At 37.1% G+C, this 18,412-nt stretch overlaps 1 protein-coding gene across 1 annotated transcript in view; it reads right to left on the bottom strand.

The window, feature by feature from the left end:
• Positions 1 to 409: 409 nt before the first annotated feature.
• The window catches only part of NXPH2 (neurexophilin 2), a 103,505-nt gene continuing 85,502 nt past the window's right edge, over positions 410 to 18,412 (bottom strand). Inside the window, exon 2 of the mRNA XM_032145920.2 lies at positions 410 to 2,923. Coding sequence (XP_032001811.1) covers positions 2,180 to 2,923 — 744 coding nt within the window. The 3' untranslated portion in view covers positions 410 to 2,179. The remainder of the gene's footprint in view (positions 2,924 to 18,412) is intronic.

Here is an 18,412-nt window from a genome sequence, read left to right as displayed (position 1 = left end):
AATTCCACAAACCCTGCTAACATCTAAGAACTGTATAAATCTATTTATAGGTTTTTTTTTTTTAGCATAGAAATAATGTTCACATCTCTCAACTTTTAAACATCAGATAGTTTTAAACTTCATTATTTCATGTCAAAACAATAATAATCATATGGCAGCTCACAAGTAGAGTTCTTTCTTACTAGATGCCATGCTATGTACAAAATGTTTTATGTGAGTTATTCTTTTGCCGTACTTTAAAATCTCCACAGCCAAGCTGCCTATTTAACATGTATCTAAGGGAAACCTTCATGTTCAATTGGTATCACACATACACACACACACACACGTGCGCACGCGCATGCAGAATAAGCCCTTGTGAGGCACAGAAACAAGGAGAACAGAGTCTTTAAAAAATAACCACCCAGGATTAATGTGACAGATCTAGCAAATTCTTTTTATTTACATAGAAATGTGTACACATACTTTCTCTGTACACAGAAAATTCTAAGTATATATATACATACATGATTCCCACATATTTTACAATAAATAATATTTTACTCTTGTTTCTAGGTGAAAATAAAAAGATGTCTCAAAATATTAATCACCAACCACAAAATTACAAAAACACGTGGTGAACTCAGAGCAAGAACTTCACGCCTGTACTACCGCACACTAAGCTTAGTACAATGTTTACAGAAGACAAAAATTGAACACTGCAGATATTACCGGTAAAAGGAAAGAAATGAAGATATAAAATAGAGAACAGAGCTCTTGGTTTTTTGAACAGTGTGGTAAGAGTATTTCTTGTTGTTTAGGACTTCTCTTCCTTTAGTCCTGAATTTAATGTTTTACTTTAATTAATATTTTACAGATAAGAAGGGAGAAAGAAGTTAACATCTATTGTAAAAAGACTGACCATTCCATGAGCGTCCTGAGTTCTAGAAGCCTTTTTCTTGGCCAACCAGACCCCTGTTTCTGTTCTAATTTAACGATCGTTCAGTTCTACCATATAGGACTACTATTCACCCCCACAGGGAAGATGAGAAGGGCACTGACTGTGAAGTGACATTAATTTGGAAGTCATTTCAAAAGTCTAGTAAGCCAGGTATCTTGGTTGTCAGCACTTAATAATTAGAAATGTTTAAATATAACTCTCTCTTTCCATATAGAGTTTGATCTCTTATCCAAATATTAACTAAATGCAAGGAGAACTTAATCTGGGAGGCTAGAAATAATGAATCCATAATCCTGAAATTTCCTCCCTCTACTTCCCACTTTTGTTTTCTATGCCAGTCTAGGAAACAAGCACTTTCTCTCAACTTCAAAGCTGTTCTACACATGTGTAAAGAATCACATTATCGAATGAATTGAATAAAGCTCTAAGCTATAGGAGGCATACAAATTTTGTTATTTTTTGATTAATTCTGCAGCATTTGAATTTATCAGAAGAGTCTAAAAGCATCGTGATTTTTGTTATTGTTGAATAAACTTATTCTCAGATTTGCTTTCCCATTACATCAGTATTCAAATTCAGGGGGAATCATAAGAATGGTGACCAACACAGGGTTAAGTGCTTAAATCACATTCCACTCAACTCTAGCTCAGATGATAAGGAACTTGGTTCCACTGTGGCACTGTAACTTCACACACGAATTTTGAAACAAATTTTACCTTTTTTTCTCTCATATCAATAGCAGCACAGATGGATGGGGGAAAAGATAGAAATATAAAAAAAAGTTCCAATGTCAAAAACACAATTCATCTATCAAATACAATCTTTTCCTTTACTGCGTCTGCTGTTTCTGCAGTAACCTTCCAAAACATATTTCAAACGCAGGCTCATTTCAAGAGCAATGTTTATCACATGCATAATTTTGTTCCTTCTTGTCACATATTGCTATCATTGATGTTTCTTTCAGAGAAACAATAAGATTTCTAGAACTCAGTCATCTTGCATGAAAGTGATGGTTTCATAAACAGTTTAACTTTTTAGATAAAGGTACCTACGATAGAAACAAACAAATTTCACATTTAAAGATGTCTCTTTTTCTTTTTTAAAATTTGAAAACCTGATAGGGAACTATTGTTCACTGCCAGAAACAAAAGGGATCCTTTATCATAAAGAGCTGGGCTTGTTTCTTGGTCATTCTAATCAAATATATATGTATCCCTCATTTCCACCACAGCAGGAAGATCAGCCAGAAGATAAGTATGGGGTCTCACTATGATAATTGTAGTCAGGGCAAACCTTTTGCACGAGTTTATAATCAACACTGTAAAAGGCAATGTAAATGCAAATGACCTTGAAGGGCTTGGAGCACAACCAAGACACATGGCTCTGAGTCTGCTCCTGGTAGCAGATCTTGGATGGGTCAAAGTTGCAGAGGGCGGTCTTTTTTGCCCGATCTGTTTTTTCATACTCAATGCGACAATTGAAAGATTTGGATTCCTTGGTCTCCAAGGTAGACTGGGGGGAAACTTCAAATTCCACCACCTTGGAGGGTGGTACCAAGCTCACTGAAACATTGCCCAGGCCTGTTGAATTATGTCGGAAATACACACTGAAGGTTCCATTTCCATGGTCAACAATTTTCCCCGTGATGAGGAGATTGAGTTTAACAGTTTTAATGTTGGAATGAAAGTCACCCCATCCAAACATTTTCTTAAATTTTCCTGTTTTTACTATTGGCCTCCGTTTAGTTCTTGTCAATGGCTCCTGAATCTCCGTGATGTTGGCCAGCCAATCCCAAAAGTTTTCCATGCTGTCTGCATATGCCATGGGGCCGGGCTTGGGCACCGGAGACTGTTTAACAAACAGGCGCAGGGGACTGATGATCCTTGAGTGCACCACGTTGCCGACCAATGTCCCTGGAGCATCTTTATCTTCCCAATCCAGCCCCTCCGTGGCATGCACCACTTCCTTACTGTCACAAAATAGCTGTTTGAAAAGAGAAAGAGAAATAAACTTTAGGTTAGTGCCGTGACTGCGCACTCAAACTGAAGTCAAAGCGCAAGGGAAAATCTTTCAACATTATTTAGATTCTTGTTCGACAGCATTTCACACACACACAGCCGGGCTCAACAGTGTAACAAGATAAGCACTTAATTCAAGCAATGGAAAACTATGAGTATGAAAATTAAAAATGGTGAGGTTAAGAACAAAGTATTTCACTTTAATGCGTTGATGTGGTTTTAGTCTCTGTTTCCTGATCTTCACAATTCTATTTTTCCAGATTGGGGGAAGTAGTATATTTTGACTTCTCATTTGATATAATCATTAAGTTGTCAACTCTTTTCTTTCAGGTGGAAGACAAAAATAGAATGCTGAATGTATCTACCAAGGGGCTAAAAACTGTCAATTATATTGATAAGTCTTTTAAGTGTATTTGGAAATATTAAGGGAATTATAACGTTCAAAGGCTTATAACATGTAATTTCATAGCTTTTTATATAATTCCATCTCAAACTCTGTAACAAAAAAGGCATGTGATGAGGATTAGAAAGTTCTACAAAAAGTGTTAGTTGAGAAAATATAAGTAAAAATTTAGTTACCTTTATAAAAACAGGAAGTAATGTAGAGAGGTATATTTTGAATTAATAGGTTGTATATGAGTTAATAAATTTTATTACAACTGAATTATATCCTAAAATAATTGGTAAGAAAATGTCGTGTGCATTGTTTTATGGGTTCCTCTGTATTTTGGTTCAAATCATAGCCACTGAAATGTAAGACTTTATTTGCATTTGATTTTTCTTTTTATCCTTTGTATAGTATGAGTCCCCATGTTTACTAAAAATAATTTAGTTAAGTCGATATGGATTTTGAGGGACAGAATCACTATATATGATGCTGTTGCATGGAGTGAATATTTATGGATGATTTATAAAAAGTCTGGAAAATAGAGGTTTCTAGTGGAAACACAGCCTCTTATCTCTAATGGCACAAACCACTCTTGTAATGATTCTACAGAAAACTGTCAGCATGATGAAATAGATGAGGAAAGAAGTGAGGCTGTGTTTATGTACTTTCTCTAGCCCTTTCAAACTTGGCAAAACACTTGGTAACAATGGTTTCAGATTATTCCCAAAATTATTGCTTTCAATCCAATTTTGAAAATAAATGAAAGACATAGCCTGGATTATAAATACTGCATTTGACTAGATGGCATAGTTTGATAACATGAGGTTATCTATTGTATGTTCATAAAAGTTTAGAAGCTTAAATCCTAACAGGGCTTTGTGAAAAGTGTTTCCACCTATGTCTAGTCCCCAAATCACTAAGAATCCAAGGACTCAAAATGTATAGATAGGTTTCTTTAAAATTATTTTTTGCCTTGGTAAGGATGGGAGGGTGCTACAACATATACTTCTCCCTTTGGTTAATTTCCTGGAAGCTTTTCTTCCACATTTCTGGAGTTTTAAAAAATTCAGAACAAATTGGTATGATGCATATTCTTACATTTTGAGAATCTAAATCCATATGGCCTCTTCTTAGGGGCTTATACACCCTGAGTTAATACTCCTTTCTCTCTCCTGGTGTTGAAAGGCTGGCAGATTCCCCAGGGAAAGAGGGATCATTACTCTTGATTTCTGGCTCAAAGTATTTCTGATACTGTAACTACGGCTTTCTGATTTTGCACAGTTTTTTTCTCTTTTATTGGTATATAACATTTTACATATTTATGGGGGTACACTTGAGTATTTGATACATGCATAAAATGTGTAATGATTTAAGTCAGAGTATTTAGGGTATACATCATCTCGAATATTTATCACTACTATGTATTGGGAACATTTCAAGGCCTCCCTTCAAACTACTTTAAAATATACAACACGTTGTTGCTAACTACAGTATAGTCACCCTACACTGCTGTTGAACATCAGAACTTGTTTTATTTTATTTTAAAAAATGGGATTAATTTTTTTTTCTTGGTAGAGATGGGGTCTCAGCTTGATGCCCAGGTGGTCTCAAGCTGCTGGCCTCAAGTGATCCTCCTGCCTCATCCTCCCTAAGTGTCGGGATTACAGGTATGAGCCACAGTGCCTGGACTAGAACTTATTTCTTCTATCTAACTGTGTTTGTACTCATCCATCAATCTCTCTTCATTTCCCCCACCCCACCCTCAAATGCTTCTCAACCTCTGGTACTATCAAAATTCTCTATTTCTATGAGATCAAGTTTTTTTAGCTTTTACATATGGGTGAGAATATGTGTCTGCCTTATTTCACTTAACATAATGACTTCCAGTTCCTTGAATACTATTTATTTATTTTTAGAGACAGGATATCCCTCTGTCACCCAGGCTGGAGGCATAATCAGCTCACTGCAACCTCAAACTCCTGGGCTCAAGTGATTCTCCCTCCTCAGCCACCAGAATAGCTAGAATACAGGTGCACACTACCATGCCTGGCTAATTTTTTTTTCTTTCTTTTTTTTTTTAGACAGTCTTGCTCTATCGCCCAGTCTGGAGTGGAGTGGTGCAATCTCAGCTTACTACAATCTCCACCTCCAGGGTTTAAGAAATTCTTGCACATCAGCCTCCCGAGTAGCTGTGATTACAGGCATGCACCACTATGCCTGACTGGTTTTTGTGATTTTAGTGGAGACGGGGTCTCACCACGTTGGCCAGGCTGGTCTCAAACTCCTGGCCTCAAGTGATCTGCCTGCCTCGGCCTCCCAAAGTGTCAGGATTACAGGTGTGAGCCACTGCTCGGCTTAATTTTTTATTTTATACAGATGAGGTCTTGCTACGTTGCCCAGGTTGGTCTTGAACCCCAGCCTCAAGTGATCCTCCTACCTTGGCCTCTCGAAATGTTGAGATTACAGGAGTGAACCATCATGTCCAGTCCCTTGAATACTCTTACTCATGAAGTGCGCAAACTTCATTCCAATTATTTGGTAATAGCCCATGGAGCTCAACACCCAGACTCTGATTCTGACTTGAGTTTCCTGAGAATGGAGACAGCCTGGTCCAAGTGACCTGTCCCAGCATCTCTCCAGAAAGAGGGCCAAGGATGCACGGGCAGATAAGAAGCTCTTGCTAATCAAGGTCCAATTTCTCTTCTGTGATCATGATTCTTGCTGCCCATAGTCTACTACCTATTTTTCACCTGTTTCCAGTATTTCATGAGATTCACCCTGCTTGGTAAATGCTTACAGACACACCTATCATTTGCGGAACACCTAGTTTACAAGAAGTGCTCCCTTACTTCCCAATCTCTACTCCCTGATTTGCTACAGCTTCTGAACTTCTTCCCTCACTCCCACCTTCATTCTTTTACTTCATGCGATAGAGCCCTTCTGACATTTTCCCCTTCATGCGATAGAGCCCTTCTGACGTTTTCCCATTTAAGCTTGCTTTTAAAAATATGTCTTGATTCTTTACCTTTATATATCATAATATCAATTACTTTATTACAAATACCGTGACACTTTATCAGCAGAACTAAAACACGTTTTCATTCAAAAATATTTTTTTCAACCACAAGTATAAAAATATTCTTTTATCAGCAGCAACATGCCCTCTTTTTCTTTAAAGTGCTTGTTTAATGTTATATGTTCCCCTAAATTTTTTTCTGCCTGGTTCATTTTTCTTGTCTTAGTGCTTTGCCCAATTTTCTCCTCACTTTCCCATTACTGATAAACCCAAAAGAATTGAGCCCATCATTCAACAACCAGTAAGTTTTGCTATCATGTAGTCTTAGCTGATCTTGGTGCACTTTCAAATACATGATAGACACCGATACCTTAAGAGATCCTTCTCTTATCCCTAGGACTTCCATTGTGATGGTTCTGAGATTACTCAATAATAATAATAATAATAGTAATAGTAATAATAGTAACAGTAGGACATTACTGAGACATTTTCAAAGATCTGAAAACTTTCCTGGTAGCAGTTTATGTTGTAAGAGAACATGACCCGAATATATGTGACTCTCTTTAAAAAAATGAAAGTAGAAAACATTCTAAGCTTATCAAACAGATAAATTGAGTGTCATTATTTGCTTTTACAAAAGTTGTTTTATTCTTTGGAAAAGGTTCCCTGTATGAGAATTTGAAATGAAATTAGATTTCTAAAAAAAATCATTCTAACACACTACTGTTCAGGTCCAAACCTGCTCAAAGAGCCCTTGATTTTAAGATTAGTCTATATAATAAAAAATAATAAAATTTAGCTAATAGCAAAGATATATAATGTTTCTCTCTTCCAGTGACAGCATTCACTGGCAGTACCTTAGATAAAAAGTACATATATACACATATATGCATATATATATATAAATCTATATAAAAACACTTTTTTTTTAAATTTGGCTTTCCTTAGCACATCATATTTCTAGCTTGTTTTGACAACAACATTAGCCAAGTTGGAAAAACTGTGTACAACCTGATCTGTTTATTACTTTAAAATACACGGACAGTTCTCACAAGTGCTGACTTCCAAATCTAAACCCAAATCTCAAAAAGCTATCTGACAGTGATTTACTGGTAGAAGAATATAATTTAAAGGGCAAATATATTTCTCTATGTCTTTAAACAGCTGACAATTTTATCTCCCCTCTGAACTTTCAACCTTGGTGTAACTTGTTCAGCCTTCCTCTTGTTATAAATCATCACTTTATAACATCACTTTTGAGAGCTCAGGCACCCTTTTCTACACCAGATCTACCTAGATGGTTATATGACCTAAGTCCCCAGTCCACATGCTCAACATGAAGACCTAATCAGAAGATTGGAGGCTGATGAGCCACAACCCTGCTCACCTCCCCACAGCTTACCCATGTATTCCCAATACGGAAGCAGCCTGATATGATGTTTGCATCATATCAGGGCATAGGATTTATCGCCTAATGGCATCGTCACCCCTTGCTCAAGTGTATGACCTGAACCTCAGTTTTCTCACCTATATCTCCTTTGCTGTTTGGCTGTAAGGACTAAAAGAACGGATGGAAATTACTGGGCCTATTCCTTGGCAAGAGGTATTCGATGACTGATGGCTCTTCCATGGTCCAATGGATAATCTCGTGCCTCCTACTCAAGAAGTGTCTCCATAGGTTTCTAGGAATTCTCAAGCCTCCAGGAAACTGATTAATGGTTAATTGAGCAACTTGTTCAGTACCATGTGATAAATTAATGACCAAGTAGAAATCAACCCTCTCAACCCCAGAACATCAATCAAATGTTACCCTATGTTTCTAGTCTTACTGGCATCTGAGTCACATCCAAATCCCAGGTGAGCTCTCTTTGCCAAAAAAATGTGTTTGTAGATCTTTGAGTCCAATCTACTACATGAATCAGCAAAGGGAGCTGAGAATATAAAGTGTCTGGCAGGTGCCCTCATTCCTGAACAGACAATTTCTGTGATACAACATGCTGGGAGAAGAATGTAGGTGGTTCTGAATCTGTTGGTAATCCACTCTGTCCAAGGCAAGATTGTTAAATGTTATCTACAAAACACGTAGCTGTATATTCCTGGTTACTTTTGTATTTGCTGGGGCTCTTCGTGCTAATTTCAGTATCCCTGCTGTCTTTTCCCCCATCATATTATAATAATAATAATGCAAAAACATTTAACCTCAAGCATAAAATGGAGTTTTAAAAAGGGGAAGAAAGATAAATTGCTGTGCTTTATCTGTTTGAACATCCCTTGATTTCAACACATTTATCAAAGCTTAAGTAATTTATGTCTTGGCAGACTGTATCAATTTCACAAAGCACACACATTAGCTAGATACAATGATATCATATTAGCTTTTTCTGCATCTTACAGAAGAACTCAAAAAGATTAATAAATGAAGAAGCCTTCATCAATTAAATGAAGCAGGTGGAAGGAAGGGAGTAGAGGAATAAGACTGTATTTCATTTTGGTTCTTTTGTTTTTAGGGGGAAAAAGCTGACAGGTTCAAATCATTCATCATAACAAGCTAAAGTTGAATTTTACCGATAATTAAATGCATTTTTTCGCAAGAGGCAGAGAAGCTGCAATGAATTTTATAGTAGCAGATGTGAGAACTGTCACAAATTATGGAAATAATTTATAAACTAAAAAGCATCTTCCTCTGCAAACATTATATCAGAAGAGACTTTTTAAACGGTATTCACTATGTATTTTTTAATAAACATTTTTATTTTGGAATAATTTTAGTTTACAGAAAAGCTGCATAATACAAAGAGTTCCCATAGACCCTGCACCCAGACGCTGCACTCAGTATCCCCTACCGTTAACATCTAACACTGTAGTATATTTGCCACAACTATTAAACCAATATTGATACATTATTACTAACTAAAGTCCATACTTTAATTGGATCTCCTTAGTTTTTCTTTAATGTCTTTTATTTGCTCCAGCATCCCGTGCAGGATCCCACATTAAATTTGGTCATCACCAATCCTTAGGTTACAAAGATTTCCAACTTGTCTTGGTTACAAGTTTCTCAGACTTTCCTTGTTTCGGATGAACTTAAATGTTTTCTGAAGTACTCGGCAGATATTTTGTAGAATACCCTTCAATTTGGCTTTATTCTATATTTTTCTCATGATTACACTAGGGTTAGGGGTTTTGAGGAGGAAATACACAGAGGTAAACTGTCGCTTTCATCACTCCCTCTCAAGGGTACGTGCTAAGCAACTTGTCACTGTGACATGTCACTGTAATATTAATCTTGATCTGGCTGAGGTAGAGCAAATGTATTTTTTTTAAGGTTTTGCTTTCAGAATTCTCATAAGGTTGCAGATTGTTGTTATCATAACCTTAGTTGAAATTACCTTTAATTCAGTGGCACTTGGTTTAGAATTTTTTTTTTTTAAGTCAGGAACTCCAACATTTCAATTTATAGTTCTTTACAGTATCACTGAATTATCTGAAATAACCTCAGAGTTGTTTAGGAATTTACAGACTATTTCTAAATTATTCTGGCAATTTTACATGTTATTAATGTGTCTGTCATCACCATTATTCATATCGCTATTTTATTTAGTATTAATTCCTTAAAAATTGCACCCACTTTGATAATTGATAGCTCTATAAAAAAGAGCTTATTCTATGAATATCTTATATAGAATTAGAATTACTTGCTAACTACATTAGAATCAAATATACTTTCTCAGTTCAGGAGCCTGTCAATTTTCCTTTATTCTACACATCCAGTGAGAAAGGGTCAGTCTTTAGGTGCAGCTTTCTTTGTAGGTCAACTTGCTTATCAGAGGGAAGGGAGCTAATGAAAGAAACAATCACTAAGGATGATTCTATATGTAGTGCTCTGGGTGGTGCAGGACACAAATGCTACTTGGTTTCCTCTGGGTTCTATGACAGTCAGATATTTTCCACGTTTATGGGATAACCCTTTCCTACAGGTTCATCATTGTGATAGCTCCGCTGCTTCTCCGGAACTATATGTTGGCCTGAATCCTGAACCGCAAGGGGAAAAGATTTCTCCACACTCACTGAATAGCGAAAACTAAACAAAAAGCATTTAAAACTTTGAGCTTCTGGGGTTCAACTTCCATTTACTATAAATCATGCCTTTGTCAGAACAGTCCTAATGGGTGGTACTTTTGTTATTTACAGAGACACCAAGGGAAGAGATATTGCCACCACCCTTGGTGTCCTAGGCCAGTGTTTAACAAGTCTAAATGACACGTTTATTAGCACATATTGACTCTTCACCTACGTGACACCGGGGGAGTAGGAAAGGCCTGAATTTTATTTTATTTTATTTTGAGACGGAGTCTCGCTCCCTCGCCCAGGCTGGAGTGCAGTGGCGCGATCTCGGCTCACTGCAAGCTCCGCCTCCCGGGTTCACGCCATTCTCCTGCCTCAGCCTCCCGAGTAGCTGGGACTACAGGCGCCCGCCACCACGCCCGGCTAATTTTGTATTTTTACTAGAGACGAGGTTTCTCCATGTTGTTTAGGCTGTTCTCGAACTCCAGACCTCAGGTGATCCACCCGCCTCGGCCTCCTAGAGTGTTGGGATTACAGGCGTGAGCCACTGCGCCGGGCCGAGGCCTGAATATATGCCCTTTCTGACTCAGCAAGAAGAGACTAGGTGACATTAACACACCCTATCTAAGAAAATGGAAAGCATACATCAGTTTAGAAATATTTCCACAAAAATACTATTTTATTTTTGCAGGATTAAGTTTATTGCTTCACTGATTTTGTCTGTACCTGCAATCACAGGAATGCTATTGTATTCTAACATTGTAGTGGCAAATCATTGGACTGAGAAGAAAATGTGGAGTGTCCCAATCAAATCAGTGCATTGCAGAAAAAAATCTGTCACTGCGTCCTCCAGTGGCTGAATTTACCCGATCAGAAAAATTGTCCCAGGAGCAAAGAAATGAATGAGAAAAGGAGGGACAGTGAAGCCAATCAGGACAAGCAGGGAAGAGCAAGAGAAAGGAACAGAAGTGCTTTGATTTATTAGAAGGATTTGGCTTCAGGAGCATAAAAATGGATAATGGGTGCTGTAAGTTAACCATCCCAGCACGCTGTGCAAGCCACATTCCCTCTCTGAGCTTGGTTTTCTTAATAGTAAAATGGTGAAAAGCACAAGATAGGGTTGCACTTCAAAGAGATGAAGGAGGCTGCAAAGTGGAAAGTGAATTAGAGTGAGGCTGGTCTACAGGCAGGCATACTTGTAAGGAGGTGAATACTGCACCACAGAGAAGTGAGGAGACCCTCAACCAGGTTCACAAATGTATGCGTTCATTTTTTTAAACACTTATTTGACACACACTTTTCAAACACATTTCAGGAGCCCGCATTTGTGCTGTAGGCACTGAGAGTACACTGCTGAGCAGGACAGACGCAGGTCCCGTCTTCACACAATTTGCAGACAGCAAGGGGGTAAGTAATTCACCTAGTCATGGTTCTCATAAGGTCCCATCTCTCGTTCTCTCTCTCTCTCTCTCTCTCTCTCTCTCTATATATATATATATATATGTATATATACATCTCAGTATATCAGAAGGTGGAAATGCTAATCCTAATTAGGGGAACAGGGTAAGCAACAGGGCAGGGAGTGAACAGAATTAAGCAATTAATTATTTGGATGAGTGAAATGAAATCCAGGACTTACTGGTGATAGTTGATAAAGAATGAATTTGTGACAAGAAAATCAATTGATCTTGGAATTTATACTCCTTTATATCTGGTTCCAAACTGTATACTGATTTGTTTATAATTACTAATGAGAGTGTGATAACATTGTAAGACAACAGTTATATTTTTTTCCTAGTGAATGGCTAACTTGGTGACTATTTTCATGACCATAAACAGGCTCCGATCTTCAGTCTTTTCTGAATTCCTGACTTGCAGCTACCAGCTACAGTGCTTGGAAGTGATGACCCCAGCAGGCCTGGCCTTTCACCCTTCTACCTCCAAAGAGCTTCTGAAGGTGCATAAGATGCAGTCTTGGGTTCTGGGACAGTCAGTCCTTTGTCATGATTATGCTATAGCCCTTTTCTACATAATCAATATAATATATATTAGTGCTACTTGATAATTAGGTAACTATGCTCTGGATTAAAAAGAATACTCTGAAACAATATAGAGTTGTCTTTATGTTTATAGGTGTGTTAAAAATATGCTAACAGACAATAAATGTAGGTAACATCCATGGTTTTCAGAGGGATTACTGATTGTTCTAAATGAAAGGCAAAGCAAAACAACCTAATTTCCCCCCATAATCATAAAATTGAAGAGGCATCTATACTCTAAGAGAATGTTTTCAGATTTCTGTGTTTATACTCAATATAAAATATTTATGTCTTTACTGGTTTAATATGAAGCACTTGCTATAACATATATAATACACAATGTATAGATTGCATAGATCACCTACCACTAAGAAGAAATGTTGTAAGTATTTTATAGTACACCAAAAATATGTAGTCCTCTACTTATCAAAGAAGAAAATTTTGACTTTCCAGGACTAAGCTGAATGAGCTGAATACTCCAAATGTGTGGATTTGCAACAAGCTGGGAGAGAGAGTTGGCTTTTCCTTGATAACAGGACTGGCATATGCTACTAGAGAAAATTTCATACAGATCTGTACAAATATTTTTTTAAAGGCAGCTGGCTTATCAGTCTTGGATACCCTATAAGTATTTATTATTGTTGTTTCAGAAAGATGACCATTGCTAAGTGCAAGTTTGGAAGAATAAGTGGTTTTCTGAATGGATTTGTTCATGGTGTTGTTAACGATGGGGTCTATATTGGTGGTCATTAATGATTTCACTGGGGTTATTAATTTAAGCCAAGAACCCCAAAGTGACCACTGTTATACAATCTAGAGGTGGCTTACAGATCCCTTTACAGTTGAGGAATTATAGAACCAATAATAAAAGGTGGTTCAAAGCCTCATTTGGGTTGCTTACATATAACTTATATAGTTAGATTGCTTTGACAGTACTGTCCTATATCCTGCAGCTAAAACTAAAATGACAAGCTGCTCAGCAGAAAAAAGAACAACAGAAAAAACCCAAAACCCTGTCATGACCAATTTCATCGGCATCCCATTTGAATATAACAAAGAAAATATATAATTAATGATCAAATTCAGCATACCATTAAATTTATTGCTTGTAAACAAATCTTGGAAAGCATTTCTCTGGGTAGAAATTTTGCAGAATGTCATCCCTGCTGACAAAACAGGAACATGCATCTGCTGGACAGCATACAATGCTGTATTGATGATTAGTAGTATGGCTTGCCCTAGAGTCATATTTCTGGTGCTCCATTACAGAACTGTCACAGTAGATTAAAAGAAGAATGACAAAAAAGGAATGAAAAATGATAGAATCAAACATACATCAATGTACTAATTGTACCTATTAATATTTTGTGGCATAATGTGGCATGGTTCCAAAATTCATTTTGTAAGTTGAAAAACAAATAATTGCTTAGGAGAAGAAAGCTAAACAGTGGACATCCTTTCTGCTGAGAGTGGCAAATTCATTTTACCTTCCAGATATCTTTTAATAGCTACCCTTTACATTATTCTAAATTGATACAGGAACTAACAGGAAACATAAATGTGAAGACAGAAATCTTAGCAGTAAGAGCCAAAAAAACTAGATTGCAATGCTTGGCAGTAGTTTTATTGCTAAGGTTAAATATGGCAATTCTTATTTTATCTTGATGACAGTAATCTGAAAAATCAGTGACACAAACCTCTTCAAAAAATTCAGTACACACATACATGCATGCATGCATGCCTACACACACTAGACACACAGAAATATCATGTATGCATGCACATACCATAGTTCTCTGTAAACAGTTAGGAGGATAGTGTAAAAGAAAACTTAGATTTTATTTTGTATTAGAAAGCTGAATTAACAGAGCTCTTTAACAAATTACGAACGGGCTGGAAACAAATGTTAAAGATGCTTTGTTGGAAGGGGCTGCTAAATATGATATGGCTGTGTGTCCTGAGTTAAAAAGGGTCAGATCACAGTCTCAGTACAAGTTTTGCAAAGTCAAACAAGGTATTCTTTTGATAATCTAGTAGATTGAAACACTCCTTTTGTTGCTAAGGAGTAAGTGACTCAGCATGGCAAGTGGCACTGTCCACTTTCATCATTCAAGTTTTCAATGAGAGACATGAGCTTCACATGATGGGAACACATAAATACTTCTGAAATATAATGGCCTGAGAGAGACAACATGAATCTGTGTCTTGACCGCTAAAAGTTGGCATTTAAAAAGGAAAGTTGCAATGGAGGGAAGAACAGTCAAGTGAGGAGTAGTAATGCCAGATTATTCTATTTCCACGCCATTTTAGGCAGAGTTTCAATGAGGGATGAGGAGACATATACAGGGAAGGAAGAAGACACAGGTGGTGTGGGTTTGGAAAAGTGACTTTGTGTATGCTTTGTATTTTACTATCAAATCCATTTAATATCTCAGTCTTCAGGCACCATTAATTTGGCAATTAGCACATACTCACTGTGATGGTGAGTTTTATGTGTTCACTTGGCTAGGCTATAGTATCCAGTTAACCAAACACGAATCTAGGTGTTACCATGAAGGGATTTTGTAGATATGATTTATATCTACAATCAGTCCACTTTTTGTTGTTGTTGTGTTTGTTCATGATGTTAGCATTTATTTATTGGTTACATTATTTCACCAAACATGACATTTGTTAATTTAAAATAAATTTTCCAACTCTCTTAGATACATAGTACAGTATTTCGCTTAAATGTAAATATTCACAGCGTATTGGGGATTTTTACAAGATCCTACATAAATATGCTACTTCATTATGATCCAACATAAATATGTTTTTTAAGTTCAGTGACAGTTTACAAACTATAAAATATCTATCCACTAACAATATAAAGGCCTATTACTCGTGCATTTGAAACTGATAATTGTGTTAAAAGTATTTTTGCAATAATCATTCCTGACATTTCTAATGAGAATTACAGAGCCTTCACAAATAACCTCATTTGATTCTTACATCTACTTTGTGAGGTATGTAGGGCAGGAAATAGCCTTAGAGAGGTTAAGTGGCTTGTCCAAGGTCCAAGTAATGAGAGTCAGCAATAAATCCAGGAATCCGGTCTTTGTATAAGGCCATTGTACTTTCTATAGTAATACTCTAATGGACTCAACACCAAAACCAAAACGAAACAAAAAGTCAAACAACAAAAAAAACTGATTAATATATTTGCCTTATAAATAAAAAACAATTTTTCTCATTATAAAGTAAAAAGTTTACTCTAGAAAATGAAAGAAAACAGAAAAATTAAAGTCTGATAACTGTTAACATTTTAATATTTAATTCATATTTTTCTCTGTAATATAAATGATCCATATTTTTATATAATCTTTCTTTTTTTGTTGTTTGTTTGTTTGTTTGTTTGTTCTGAGACGGAGTCTCGCTCTGTCGCCCAAGCTGGAGTGCAGTGGCGGGATCTCGGCTCACTGCAAGCTCCGCCTCCTGGGTTCACCCATTCTCCTGCCTCAGCCTCTCCGAGTAGCTGGGACTACAGGCGCCCGCCACCACGCCCGGCTAATTTTTTTTTGTATTTTTTAGTAGAGACGGGGTTTCACCATAGTCTCGAACTCCTGACCTCGTGGAACAATATACTGTATTTAGTTGCATAGTAGGTCAAATGCTCTGGAAAAAAGATTTTGCAATCACTACAAGTAAAATCTAAATCCAAATCAGGGTCAATTTTATCTAGACCTCCTCCCTAAATCCTAGATGACGCTTCCTGTTTCAGCATTTGCCATCCAAGTCCAGACCAGAAGGAACAGGGACTGTTCTGGGCAGGAGCAACCTCATTGTCCTCTGGACCTGCTGGAGTGGCTGCCCTGCTCTCTTAGCCCAAGAGTCCCCTTTACATCCACGGCTCTGCCCTCAGAGTCATGCGTCCTTCATTTCTTCCCTTCTCTGTCCCTATCAGTCCAGGCCGGCACTATTACTGGCAGTATAAAATTCTCAAAACTTTTTCAGTCTCCTGTGAAATTCACGGGAGTTTAACCCATCAACAAGAGGGCTCTCCACATATCTTCGCTGGATACCTGCATCTCTATTCCTGGTTTCTGCTGAGATGACAGATTGCATCCATGTGTCTTTGGCAAAAGTTGCCCAGCCACATCTTTGGTGTCTTCTCCAGACCAATCAGTTGATTTTAAGTTAAAAAGCTTATTCTTGATTATTGGGGTTGGCCTTATCCAATCAGTTAGAATGCCTTAAAAGCAAAACTAAGGTTTCCTTGAAAAAGATGAAATTGTGCCTCAAGATGGCAGCATCAACTCCTGCCCAAGAATTCCCAGCTTGCTGATCTGCCTATGGATTTTGAACTTGTCACTCCCTGTAATCATGTGAGCCAATTCCTTGAAATGCAGCTCTTGAGATATCTACCTTTCTATCTTACTGGTTCTGTATCTCTGGAGAGCCTGTTTGATTTTAATAGATATGCTCATGTGTAAATATCTTACTTTCATAACTCAATTATGCCTGTTGCTTTCTTGTATCCTCCACAGAACCTCGTTATAGATTCACCTTGACTTACCGTGGGGTTATGTCCCAATAAACTCAATTTAAGTTGAAGATATCATAAATTGAAAATGCATTTAAAACGCTTAACCTACTAATTGTCATAGCTTAGCCTAATCTACCTTAAATGTGCTCAGAACTCTTACTTTAGTTGGGCAACTATAGTTGGGCAAAATCCTCTCACACAAAGCTTATTTTATAATAAAGTGCTGAATATCTTATGTAATTTATTGATGTTCTACTAAATGCTTATTGCTTTCATACCACTACAAAGTTGAAAAATCTTAAGTTGAACCAAAGTAAGCTGGGGACAATCTATATAGGGTTGCTTGATGGTGACTTAATCACAGGTTTGGACTTAGGGCCAAGTGTCTCTCCATGCTGCTTCCAGAGTAAACCATCAAAGTATAGGTCACCATGCTTGCCACATTGTTTATTATTATCATTTTTGTTTTTTGACTTGGTTCTTTCTCTTGTGTATTCCTTGATGGCTGCTACTTGATCTTATCCATCGTATGTCTCTAGCCCCTTTTATCGTGTCTGATTTACAATAAGTACCTAATAAAAATTAAAAAAATAAATCTGACTGGAAGTGTGTAACTTCCTGGACCTCTCACAACTTTTTATTTCCTTAGACCACTTTGGGAAATGTTTTAAATCCTAATTAAAACTTAATCAATAAAGCAGTCAACCAGGAAATATAATGGAAATGAGGGGCGTCTGGAAGTATTTGTCAAGGAGATAAAAATCAAAGCCTTTTTTACTTCTCTGGTGATCTCCTAGTGGGGTCTTCTTTCTCTTCTCTCCCACCAGCAACCTCTTCCCATACCTGTCTCAGAAGTCCTGGAAAATGTTCAACAGGACTGTCCTGGAATTAAGAGATGGTCCAGACCACAGGAAGAGGCACAGTCTCTCTCTTGCCATCATTTCATGTTAAGCTCCACCCATTAGGAATTTGGTCCAGTAAATTTTCTAAAATGCAAATTTACCTGTGAGATGTCTTTTTTTTTGTCTTTCAAAAAAAAGCTACTTTGAGTGAGAACATGCGGTGTGGGAATTGAACAATGAGAACACATGGACACAGGAAGGGGAACATCACACTCCGGGAACTGTTGTGGCGTGGGGGGAGGGGGGAGGGACAGCATTAGGAGATATACCTAATGCTAAATGATGAGTTAATGGGTGCAGCAAAATAACATGGCACATGGATACATATGTAACAAATCTGCACATTGTGCATATGTACCCTAAAACCTAAAGTATAATAATTAAAAAATAAAAATAAAAATAAAAATAAAAAAGCTACTTTATTGAGGTATGATTGATGCACAAAAAGTTGTACATATTTTTATTTATTTATTTATTTATTTTTTATTATACTTTAAGTTCTAGGGTACATGGGCACAA

Source organism: Hylobates moloch, unplaced genomic scaffold, assembly GCF_009828535.3.
Source record: "Hylobates moloch isolate HMO894 unplaced genomic scaffold, HMol_V3 SCAFFOLD_24, whole genome shotgun sequence".
Lineage (NCBI taxonomy): Eukaryota > Metazoa > Chordata > Mammalia > Primates > Hylobatidae > Hylobates > Hylobates moloch.
The sequence above is the reverse complement of the archived record's forward strand: the minus strand, read 5'-3'. Positions and strand labels throughout refer to the sequence as shown.